This window comes from Microtus ochrogaster, chromosome 1 (assembly GCF_000317375.1).
Source record: "Microtus ochrogaster isolate Prairie Vole_2 chromosome 1, MicOch1.0, whole genome shotgun sequence".
NCBI classification, from domain to species: Eukaryota; Metazoa; Chordata; class Mammalia; order Rodentia; family Cricetidae; genus Microtus; species Microtus ochrogaster.
This window is the reverse complement of record NC_022009.1, coordinates 78,886,044-78,898,323: the sequence shown is the minus strand read 5'-3', so window position 1 is coordinate 78,898,323 and position 12,280 is coordinate 78,886,044. Positions and strand designations below refer to the sequence as shown.

At 41.6% G+C, this 12,280-nt stretch overlaps 1 protein-coding gene across 2 annotated transcripts in view; it reads right to left on the bottom strand.

Annotated features, from left to right (window-relative positions):
• Lrrc72 (leucine rich repeat containing 72) overlaps positions 1–12,280 on the bottom strand; it is a 40,915-nt gene that overhangs the window by 26,596 nt on the left and 2,039 nt on the right. Inside the window, exons 2-3 of one of the 2 annotated variants that reach the window (XM_005343848.3) lie at positions 8,371–8,444; positions 3,618–3,687 (exon numbers count right to left, since the gene is read on the bottom strand). In XM_005343848.3, coding sequence (XP_005343905.1) covers positions 3,618–3,687; positions 8,371–8,444 — 144 coding nt within the window. Of the gene's footprint in view, positions 1–3,617; positions 3,688–3,814; positions 3,899–8,370; positions 8,445–12,280 lie in introns of those variants that run through there. The other variant, XM_013347707.2, reaches the window with a different exon arrangement.

The window sequence follows — 12,280 nt, the reverse complement described above, 5'->3', positions numbered from 1 at the left end:
TGTGGTACACCTGTACATGTAGACAACTGCACACGTGTGGTACACCTGTGCATGTAGACAACTGTACACGTGTGGTACACCTGTGCATGTAGACAACTGCACACATGTGGTACACCTGTGCATGTAGACAACTGCACACATGTGGTACACCTGTACATGTAGACAACTGCACACGTGTGGTACACCTGTGCATGTAGACAACTGCACACATGTGGTACACCTGTGCATGTAGACAACTGCACACATGTGGTACACCTGTGCATGTAGACAACTGCACACATGTGGTACACCTGTACATATTGCAAATGCATGCATGCGGTACATTTGTGCATGTAGGCAAAAGACCCAAATATGTAAAACAACCCCTTCAAAAAGTAAAGACCAGGTATACAATGCTCATCTACATGATTTCACAGCAGTACAGTGAGCTTTATGTTGATTATTTGTGTCAATTTTCTTTTTTTATGTTTTAAGCATTTAACAAAATGTAAGTCAACAAAGTTGACAAAAGTATTGTAGTTAATGTCCCTGAGGTAAGAGAAATTCTTCATAAAGCATAAAATATGTGGGACTCGTATGGTTGATTTTGTTTATTAGTAACTCCTATATTCAAGGAGGGAGGGTTCTTGTAATTATTTTCTGGAAAAGGTGAGGTGTTTTCAAATGGGTGAATGCATACACCCAAACTTATTGCCAAATAAATCTGAGGGACATCGCCCAAATTTCTGCGATCTGGGGACCTACTCAATCATCAATCAATAGAAAACTCATGTTAGCTTAGTTCATTCCCCAATCCCAAGAGCAGTTAAAACACGTCCGAAGGGTTGACCTTTCCACATAACACAAGCTGCACCATGTGTTCCTTCGAGAAAAAGCAACTGATTTAAAAAAGAACGCTGTCCATTGCACATAACAGAAGTAGAAGAAAAGGCCTCAGTCTCTCCCTGCAGTCCACCCTGCTTCACCCTCTTAAAAAGAAAGAAAATGTCGACAGGCATGGAACCCCTTCCTCTCTGTGCGTTGCCTCTGTGGGACCACTGTATGAAGATGCAGCGGGTGGCTGGAGTTCGGACAATCCCGGCTCACAGAGAGCAGAGAAAGGTCACAAAGATCCTATCATGTCTCTCCCCTTAGACACGGTGCAACATTTGTACGTCTGCCTTTCAAAACGGCCGCCAGCAGGGACCACACTGCAAACCGGGCCGCCACCAGGGACCACACTGCAAACAAGAATGAGTCACTGCTGCCGTGCCTGGAGATTTCCATCTTGTTTTAATCAGAGGTCGTGTGCTGTGACCCAGGATAAGTTCTGGCAGGGTGCTTAGGAGAGTTTTGAATTTTAATACCCTTAAGTGGAACATCTACTTTCCATTTCAGTTGTTCACTGCCAGAGCCTTGGAGGTATTTTTATGTCTTTCCTCCAAGAAATTATTTCAAGATTAAGAGACAGACTGATGCTTACAGTTAATACTGAAAGCAATTTCATTTTCCATTTCCACCCAGTTGGTTAAAAAAAAAAAGTCAATGACATACTGAAGTGTTTTCATAAACATCGCTGTTTAAAGAGCCAGTGTTGTGAACATGGACTTCGGCACAAAGGCAGCTCACTGGCGGGAAAAGATTGCCATCCTTTTGACTGCTGGTGTTTGGAAATCTAAATTTAAAATGCTAAGATTGAGATATCAGTGGACAGTGAACAAAAGCCTGGCTGTTGGAAAGCCACACTTAAGGCTGAACACCATCTTCTGACTAGTTAACTGGAATTAGTGTTTGAGATGGAGTGTTGGTTGATTCTGCTCTTTTGCTTGGAAGGAGCTGGGAGCCCCACACCGAGGACATTCCTACAAGGGCAGGACAGGAGGGAGCACCACACTGAGGACATTCCTACAAGGGCAGGGTAAGAGGGAGCACCACACTGAGGACATTCCTAGGAGGGCAGGATAGGAGGGAGCCCCACACTGAGGACATTTCTACGAGGGCAGGATAGGGGGGAGCCCCACACCGAGGACATTCCTAGGAGGGCAGGACAGGAGGGAGCATCACACTGAGGACATTCCTAGGAGGGCAGGACAGGAGGGAGCCCCACACTGAGGACATTCCTACGAGGGCAGGACAGGAGGGAGCCCCACACTGAGGACATTCCTATGAGGGCAGGACAGGAGGGAGCACCACACCGAGGACATTCCTACGAGGGCAGGGTAAGAGGGAGCACCACACCGAGGACATTCCTAGGAGGGCAGGGTAAGAGGGAGCACCACACCGAGGACATTCCTAGGAGGGCAGGACAGGAGGGAGCACCACATTGAGGACATTCCTAGGAGGGCAGGACAGGAGGGAGCAGGCTGGTAGCACTTAATTCTAAACCACAGCCTCTAATGGAAGCTTTGTAGATCGCGTTTCTGACCTGGAGAATTATCCCCTAAAGTTAGAGACCTGGCTGTGTGGTGCCTGATGCTTTCTGATGAAGCTAAATTCATTTCACTAACAACTGGGCTCACTGACACCTTTTCCTTTGACAGTGCAGGCATCTGTGGAATTGAGTGTGAGAGCTCAGGAGAAAAGCTGGCCTGATCAGAGTTCTCAATGTAAAACAAGAGGAAAGCACACGGAACGTATTTTAAGATAGAACCATATGTAATGATTTCCCGAACAGGACTCTAATAGCTCCAGAAATATTAGCAAGAATTTACAAATAGGATGAGAAAATAATAATCACAACGTGAAGTAAAAGAAATAATCACAGAGCTAAAGACAGACTGGTGTGAGAAAAAGCCCTTGCCAGCTATGCAGCAGAGTGCCAATATACAAAACACGGAACCTGCAAAAAGTTAAATACCAAAAGGACAAATAATCTAATCAACGAGTGCTTCCATCAAGAAACCCAGTCAGCCACAATATACCATGCTATGTTGATCAAAAAATGAGAACAAATAATACCAACAGAGATATACCTAAGCTTACCTTGACAATATTCATAGCCGATGAATAGGTAAGTAAAATGTTTATGTACACACACACACACACACACACACACACACACACACACACACACACTATGGTCACATTAATTGCCAGTAAAATGTTTTGAAACATGATTACAACAAATTCCTCAACAAGGAGATATAATTTTCATCTCATCAAGGCAGGGTACATGTGTCTGTTTCTGCACCCATGTGTGTGCATGTGTGTGCAAGGCACACTTTTGTGTGTGTGCACAGGTATGTGTTTGCCTGTCTGTAAAGGAAGAGCAATGTATGAAAAATGTTTTTATTTATGAAGTTGGTCTAAGACATTGACCAAATGAGCTGTAAGATTCTGTATTATTCAGAAAGGAGTGATGTGGCTCCCAAGCTTTCTTTCACAGAACTGGGGAGGCAAAATTAAAACTGTGACCTGATAGAATCTCCCACATTGTTTTATTCAATATACCAGATGTGCAGATGTCTGATAGATAGATACCTGATATCTCTGAACCACGTATACATATATTGGCTTGTGTGTTTCTTATTTGAGGTTTATCTGGTACAAATATTCCTTAATATTCTAAATATTAGCTCCATTAAATTAAGCATAAAATTAAGACATTTAAGTAACTTAAAGATAAAACATAACATTACCTTATTATGGTGGAGCCATAAATATTTTAAATTTCTAAATCTAGAAAGATCAACAATCTCTGTCAGTTCCCTGGAAAGAAAAAAAAACCATGAATATTAGCAACAATTCATTTGCTTTCAGGTAAGGCTGGCCATACTGCTAGCTGGGAGGGACCAGCAAGGCCTGTCTATCCTTTCAGAATCGTTGGCACACTTACCTTCTCATGGCAAACGTCCATCATTTCAAAAGCTTGTGTTGCCAATAAAGTTCATTAGTCATAGTTACTATGGCAGTTCATTTTAAAATACTTTTCGGGGGATTGGGAAGGGAGGAAAGATGAAGGGAACACTGGACATCGGTCCTGTTGTAGCGAGACATCAGGCACCTGGAGATAAGGAGGGGACTTTGTGACTCACTCATCTCCTGGTGACTCCATTGCCCACCTGTCTTGAATTGTTGGGCCTCTTGACCATCCAGGTAGCCTTGGTTAGCATGGTTGATGTGCTCACACAACAGATGTGGACAGGACAGACAAGCTGATGACAGACGGTGGCATCTCTGAGGAGAGATGGCCATCTGGGAGTTCTCAGATCACTTTTGAGTTCTTAGAGTAGAAATTCTGGTTATCAAGCATTTAAGCTTGCATGTGGTTTCCTCTTTCAAACCTTGCAGAATCCATAGTATGCAGGACACGTGATAAACACTCAGTGGTAGTATTAAAATACTACTCTATTACAGAGATGAACTCATTCTGGCAACATCTCTCACAATTCTCTTTAAACTTTAAAATGTATTTGGAGTCACAGTATCTATACATAGCCCCGATGGGACTTGAACTCAGGACTCTTTCCTTGACCTTCTAAGTGCTGGGATTACAGGTGTGTGCAACTCCCAGCCACTCACAGTTACACTTGTCACGCAACCTCAAGAAACTAAATTCTTTTCTGATTTTGTATGAGACAATGTCTTCCTGTATAGATCAGGCTGGCCTTAAACCTGCAATCCTCCTGCCTCAACCTTCCGAATAGGTGAGACTGAAGATGTGAACCATCGTGCCTGATAAAAGTTTCAAAGCATGTAAATGATATTTCTAAACAAAACAAGCCCTTCTTACTGCTTTTGTATAGGAAAAAAATCAGTCTAAGAAAAGAGGAGGGGTACAATTATAGATTTTCAGAATGATTTTTAAGACTATCTTGTTTTGAAATTACAATGACAACAGTTCTCCTTCCAAGCCCTCTTAAATACCCATTCCTGCTCTCTTTCAAATTCATAGCCTCTTTTTCAGGACCTGTCATTGTACGTGTATTATGTTACTAAACAGCAAACTTCCCAGTCTTCTGACTGTTACAATCCTCCCACCCCTTTTGCCATATTCCCTGAGTCTTAGGTATGGGAATAACATTGGGACTGGGCTCCACAATGGTGAAATTCAATTGGTTGTGGTTTTCTGTTGTGGTCTCCATCAGTTGCAAAGAGAAGTTTCCTTGATAAGGAAGACTGCACTGACCTGTGGGTCTAAGGACAAATGTTTACAGATTGATGTTAGGGATTGCTCTCTTTTAGTAAACTACAGGCTGTAAATTTTCCTCCAATAATTATGATGTCATTATCACTGAGGAGTTAGCTAGGTTTCCATTACCAGGCATGGTCTTCCATTTGTTGAGTGTGTAGTAAGTCCAGATAGAGAGCTGAGCTTATCACCAAGGTATGCCTGCCACTGCTGCACCCTTAGGGTTATTGTTCAAAGTTGGTTGTTGAGTGGTTGATAGGTGTCACAGCTGGGTAGGACTGTTGGTTCCCTCCCTCCTTGGGAATCGTGCATGGTGCCTTCTGGTCCCATGAAGGCTGGTGCTTAGAGATTCCAGCTTGGGAATCGTGCATGGTGCCTTCTGGTCCCATGAAGGCTGGTGCTTAGGGATTCCAGCTCAGGTTCCAGTCCAGGGGCTGTGTCTCTGAACTGCATCATGATTTGAGTTGTTTCTTGTGAACTGCCTGATATGAGTGCTGAAAACTGAACTCAGACCCTCTGCAAGAATACTGTGCGCTCTTGACTGCTACACCATCTCTTTGCCCACAACCTGTAAAAAATATATTACTCTATTTTCCTCACTTTGTGTGTGTGTGTGTGTGTGTGTAATTTTCCTAGAGTCATTTGAAAATGAGGCTTATGATTTAGGAGTGAAAGCCCTACCCTCATTCCTAAATAGTTCAATATCCATAGATTCCAAATTATTTTTTTTCTGCAAATCATAATACCACTTTCACACCTAAGGAGATTAAGTTTAATTCAGCGATGTAAATCATCAAGTAATAAATTATCCACACCCTACTCACCTACTTTTCCTTTATAGTTCGTTTATGTCTTATCATATTTCTATATTATATTCAGTTGATATAACTCCAGTCATCTTGAGTTGACATTTGCCAAGCTCTTCCCCATTAGCATATTTCCAATTTGAGAAGCCCCAGACAACTGGCCAGCCAAATGCTCCACATTCTTGATTTATTTTACAGTTTCCTCACGCTTATATTCCAGATATACCACTTCTTCATGGCATTAATGGAAATTCTGTGATCCACCAGAAGTTAAATGATGTCAGTTTGTCTATACCACTTCTTAATGGCACTAATGGAAATTCCGTGATCCACCAGAAGTTAAATGATGTCAGTTTGTCCCTTTTCTGGTAAAGCTAAGTTCTGTTATTTAAGGCGTGCCAGGACTCTGTTGTAACAGGGAAGATTTTATAAAGAGGTAACACACAGGGCTCCACTCTGACTCCAATGAAACTCCTGCTCCCCACAACATCACCGCCTTCAGTGGGTGACCCCTACCTGATCTGGCATTGCAAAATGTTTTCTTCTCATGCTCTCATTCTTCTTATAGTCCTTAACTTCTTTTTCCACAAAGAGCATCTGCTCCTCTCTTTCCTTTATTTTCCGTCTCCACCATCTTTGGATTTTTGTACCTTCTCACACACAGCTTCCCTGATGCAACAACAAATACCTGCTTTCTCCAAAGCTACTTTCAATGGGGAATGAACAGCACTAATGCATCCCCTCTCTTTGTAGTTGACACGTTTTTCTCTAAGAAGGGGTCCTTAGAACATGGCATAGCCTGACCATGGCATAGTTTGTGATGGTAGCGTGTCAACTTCAACTCTCTTCCCTCGACATAATAAAAACAAGTTCTGAGTACGAGTCTCACTTTGGGAATTTCCAATAAATTTTAATCCATGAGTATCGTATCAATGAGTCCAGCCATCCCTATCAGGTTTCTTAGAGTAGTAATATCAGTGCTGAAAATCTGTTTATTACATCATGTGACCAAGTGATTCATTTTTTTGAAAACACTTTCAAGCACAAGACTGCCGTGAGTCAATAGTCAATTGTTACATTTTAAGGTGAGGCCAATCAAGACCAGGAGATGTAAATCTACTACTAATGATGCTATTGCTTGTACTGACGAGTTGCCAGGAGACATTGATAAGACACTGTAGCTCTAAAGGCAACAGGGACTTAAGCAAAATACCAGCTTGCCTAGTGTATGCAAGTCGACTGTGAAATAATTTTTGCCCCTACTTTGTTGTCTTCTAGGTAAGAAAACTGCTAATCACTCATAGCCAAGGGTCACTCTTTTTAATGTTTCAATGTTTTGAATCTATTCTTTTTATCTATCCACTCTTATGCTGAGTCGTATCCCATTGTGGCATGGCCTTCTTGCTGCTTTACGACATGGTGAAGACATGTGTGGGCAGGGGAGCCAAGTTGCTTTTATGAGAACTCACTCCTGAAACAACGATCCTATTCTGGTAACTCCACCATTAATCCGTGAATGAGATGCAGAGCTCTCAAGGGTCAATCAGCTCTCAGTGGTCTTGCGTCTCTACACCACTGCATTAGGGACTTAGTTTTTAACCTATGAATTTGGAGAGATGCATATGAATCAGAGCAGTTTTGTTGCTATTAAAATGCAGACAGTGGCCATGCAGGATGTTTCTTAGTGGCCAGTGGAAATACAGTGTGGTCAGAGTTCAACTGTATGCATCGCTTCCTCTTGCTCTTGTCCCTGGGGTCTGTTGCAGACACTGGGGTTTCTGTGTTATGGAGAACGCCTCTTTGATGTAAAGGAAAAGATTTTTCCTGTTTGCTAACAAATTAATATAAGTGGTTTTAGGGGTTATCGTACAATAATGGTTTTTATTATATGGGAACAATAGGCTAATATTCCTAACAATAGCAATAATATTAATTGTCCTCATGATAACTGAGTGCTTGCCGTCTGCCAGATCCCTCTGTGGTTTCTAATTCTCCTACACGTCACAATCAGCCTGAAATAGGTTGTATTATTACACAAGGGTAGGATTGCTTAATGAAGTAAAATGGTACCTACTGAGTTAATATTTGCAGCTTTTGAGAAGTAACGGGTATTGGTAGGGACATAATGATACTAAAAATCACTCACCGCTTTTCTAAAATTGATATTTGACTCGTGTTCTATTAGTTTTACAATGCGATAGTCCTAGCAGGAAAGTTCCATAACATCCCAAGATCACCTCTAGTCAGCTTGGCTCAACAACCTCTTCATGCTTTCCAAGCATGAAATAATAGCACTTTTCTCTCCAGTGTAAGGGGTACACTCCCAGAGGGGCTAAAGTGATCCGACTGCAGTCACCCACCCAGTCCTTGAAGAAGAGGTAATGAGAAAACATTTGCCTTTATAAAAGATTATAACTGATACCCCTCTGTGTTGTTCCAAAAAAGCACACTTACTTTTTAGAAAGGAACAGCTCGAAGACATCCGCATCCCTCTTGTGGCCACATATCTTTACCTGATCTTCAACTGCCTGATAACATATAATTAATCTGTCAAACCACATTCCAATGAGCAAAAATACTGAGACATTTGCAGTCAATAACAATATGTCTATAAGAGATCAAAAGAAAGTCGAATATGGAGGCAACCACTCTAAATTGATAAATTCCAACACTACAATTATATATTATTTACTCATCTTTGTAGTTGAATCTCATTATTTTTAACCCTAGGCACAGATGTGTAAATAACTTTTAACCAGAAAGGAAAAAAAGAAACACATATGTGTGTGCATATACCATGATTAAGCTGTTAATTCTCTAGGAGGTAGGGTATTTTAATTCCTTAACAATTATTCTTAAATGTTCCTTCATAAATGAAGAATTAGTGTTTGACAAAGTTCTGTATGTATGAAAACACCCAGAGCCAGGTTGGAGGTAGAGGAGTAAAATATGATGTATATTTTATTATAAAATACATGTATATTTTAGGGATAATCTTTCAAGAGTCTGCTTCAGTATGCTCAGCAAGGACCAAATATAAAAGAATAAATGTCATTTTTTTTCAGGGTACATTAAGGTCTTTTCTATTTTATTGCCACAGGCTTTATTTTAAAGGCACAAATCCAGCAGCAACTCCAAACAGCCACTGCCTTTTCTTTAATAATTACAAAATAAACATTTGTAGGCCTCCTGACTGAGAGCACTAAGAGGAAATGGGCCACTCAAGAGTAGAGAGAACAGGATGCAACAGAAGCGAAGGGGTCTCTGGTGCAGTGCTGGGGCCCACAAACATCGCAATTATCAGCATCCAAACAATCACAGCTCTTCTGTGGGTCTGGACGTGGGTGGTAAGGCTGGAGGGTCAGGAGGTGATTTATAAGGTTCAGAGAGTGGATTTGCTATTCGGGCTCTGTAAGGAGTTTGAGTGAGTGGGGCAGAAAGGAATTAGCGACCTGAGAAAGGTGGCTGCCCTAGTCAAGGAGGGAGATTGCAAGCTTCCTCATTTCCATTGACTCTTGCCAATCAAGCCGAAGCTGGGGGCCTGCAGAACCGACAGACTTGGGCTCAAGTTTTCCAATAGCCGGATTATATATTACACTCACAAACACCAAATCTTGGAAAAACTCATTGGGTCAGGCTCAGATGCTCTGACCTGGGTATTTCCGCTTACACATCTAAAGTCTCAGCCTGCCCTATGCACAGTCGATCTCAATACTGCCAAGTGACTTAAGCCCAAAGTAGAATTAAATGTGTATTCTGTTAAAGTTATCAAATTTAAAGTTTATAATTTTAAAGTTATAAAATTATAATTTTCACCTCACCTAGCCATTGTTACTCAGAAGCAGGTAACTTTGCACAGAGAAATGTATTGTTAATCTCAACATAATCTCTGTGGCTATGAAATATTCCCAGTAATTGGAGTATAGATTAAGGTGTGACCTCACAGGGGAACAGTTGTACAGTAATTTAAGCAGAAGGGTATGATGCTCAATTTTACGTGTTGACTGGATTAGGAGAGATGCACAGGAATTGGTACAGCATGATCTTGAGAGCTGGTGAGTGTGTCTGTAGAAGAGAACGGCATTTGAACTGGCTGCCTGAACAAAGAAACTGATTCCCAGTGATGTGGTCATCACCCGGTCCACTGAATGCTGAAAATCGAGCACAGAGGCAGAGGTAGGCACATCCTTTACACCTGTGAAGCTGGACACCCATGTTCCTCTCCATAACTCCCTGTCGTCAGCCACTGGACTTCACAGCAACCAAGCCATGGCCGGTCTCAGAGCTCCGGCTTGCAGACACCGGGTCTGAGAGGTCCAGTCTTTCCACCTGGGCGAGCCCAACCCTCCTAGTAAATCTCTGCTTATATGCTTGTGTATTTCAGTGGCTCTGTTTCTCTGGAGACCAGTAAGAGAAATGGATGTCTAGATGTATGCTTTTAAGTAAAAAGTTATTGCCAATGTAATTTGTGTTAGTCCACAATGCCTGTTTTCTATTAAAATTTAAATATATATGTATATATTTAAATTTTAATTTATATATATGTATACACAATATACATATTCCAAACTGAAAACAAAAGCCTCACGTGATCATGAAGTTTTACTTTCTAGAATATATATTATATACAAGTGTACATATGCTATATATAAAGTGTGTGTGTGTGTGTGTTTCTTTTCACCCAGTAATTTTATATGACTGCAGCACAGAGTTTGAATATCAAAGTACCACCAAGTTGTGCTGTGACACTTTAGTTTACTTCCAGCCAACGGAGGCAGCATCACTGGTGGTACACATAGCCCTTCCTTTAAGAGACTTTCAGCATCCTTCCCTGATGATTTTATTGTGGAAAAACACACATACACATTTTACCCGTTTTGCCATTTTCAGATTTATGGCTCTGTAGGATCAGGGACATCCTCAAGGAGTTGTCTTCACACTGCTGTAGAACCACCAGTATTGTCTTCTTCCAGAACCTTTCCTCTGTTTTTACCTGAAGCTCCGCCCTTCACATATGCCCCTCCCACCCCACCCCTCAAGCTATGGCAGGCAGACATTGCTTCCTGCTTCTATGAGAGTCTCTCTTCTACAGACCTCGAGTAAACAGATCTCTGCAGCACTTGGCCATGGGTGGCTGGTTTACTCCCGTCGGCAGAATGTCTTTTTATGTGGTAGTATGTATCAGAAATTCACTTTGCAAAGCTCGGTGACATTCTACTGTATCTATACACTCATGTAGATAGACAAGTGCATTGATCTGCCTTCAACTGTGCCACTGTGACCGTGGGTGTACAGATACCACGTGAGTTCTCCCTTCCACGGCATTCAGGAAAAGATGCGGAAATGATACAGTGCATCTACTTAGTTTTCTTGAGGAGTTTTCATGTCATTTTCTATGGCAGGATGGATGTGGCAGACATTCTTTAAAAGGAACAGTAGATCCAAACACAGTCACCCAGCCATCCATGGAAAACGGTGGCTTGCTTAGTTTAGGCTGTGACCAGTGTGTAACGTTTACCTGGTAAAGCTAGGGATACATTCGGTAAGATACCTGATGTCTGTGAACAAATCTGTCAGTGGGAGACAATCAGGGACATCTAGCAGATACAGGAAGGTGGCAAATGCTATAAGAAAGGGGAGACACTGTGACCAAGGAAGAGAGAGGACAAATTCCTGTTGTTCTGGGTGATAGGTTTCAGGGCAGAACCAAGAGGCTGGGTTTAAAGAGAGACAAGATGAAGCTGGTACAGCTCCTTTGGAAGTCAGTGTGGTGATTTCACAGAAAATTAGGAAACAACCTTCCTCAAGACCCAGTAATACCACTTTTGAGTATATATCCAAAGGATGCTCAATCATGCCACAAGGACATGTGCTCAGCTATGTTCACAGCAGCATTGTTTGTTATAGCCAGAACCTGGAAACAACCTAAATGCCCCTCGACTAAAGAATGGATAAGGAAAATGTGGTACATTTACACAATGGAGTACTACACAGCAGAAAAAAATAACGGTATCTTGAATTTTGCAGGAAAATTGATGGAGCTAGAAAACATTATTTTGAATGAGGTAACACAAACCCAGAAAGACAATTATCATATGTACTCGCTCATAAATGGTTTTTAAACATAAAGCAAAGAAAACCAGCCTACAAATAACAACCCTCAAAAACTTAGACAACAATGAGGACACTAAGAGAGACTTACATAGATCTAATCTATATTGGAAGTAGAAAAAGACAAGATCTCCTGAGTAAATTGGAAGTATGGGGACCTTGGGGGAGGGCTGAAGGGGAGAGGTAGGGAGGGGAGCAGAGAAAAATGTAGAGCTCAATAAATATCAATAAAAAATAGAGACAAGAACCAGGA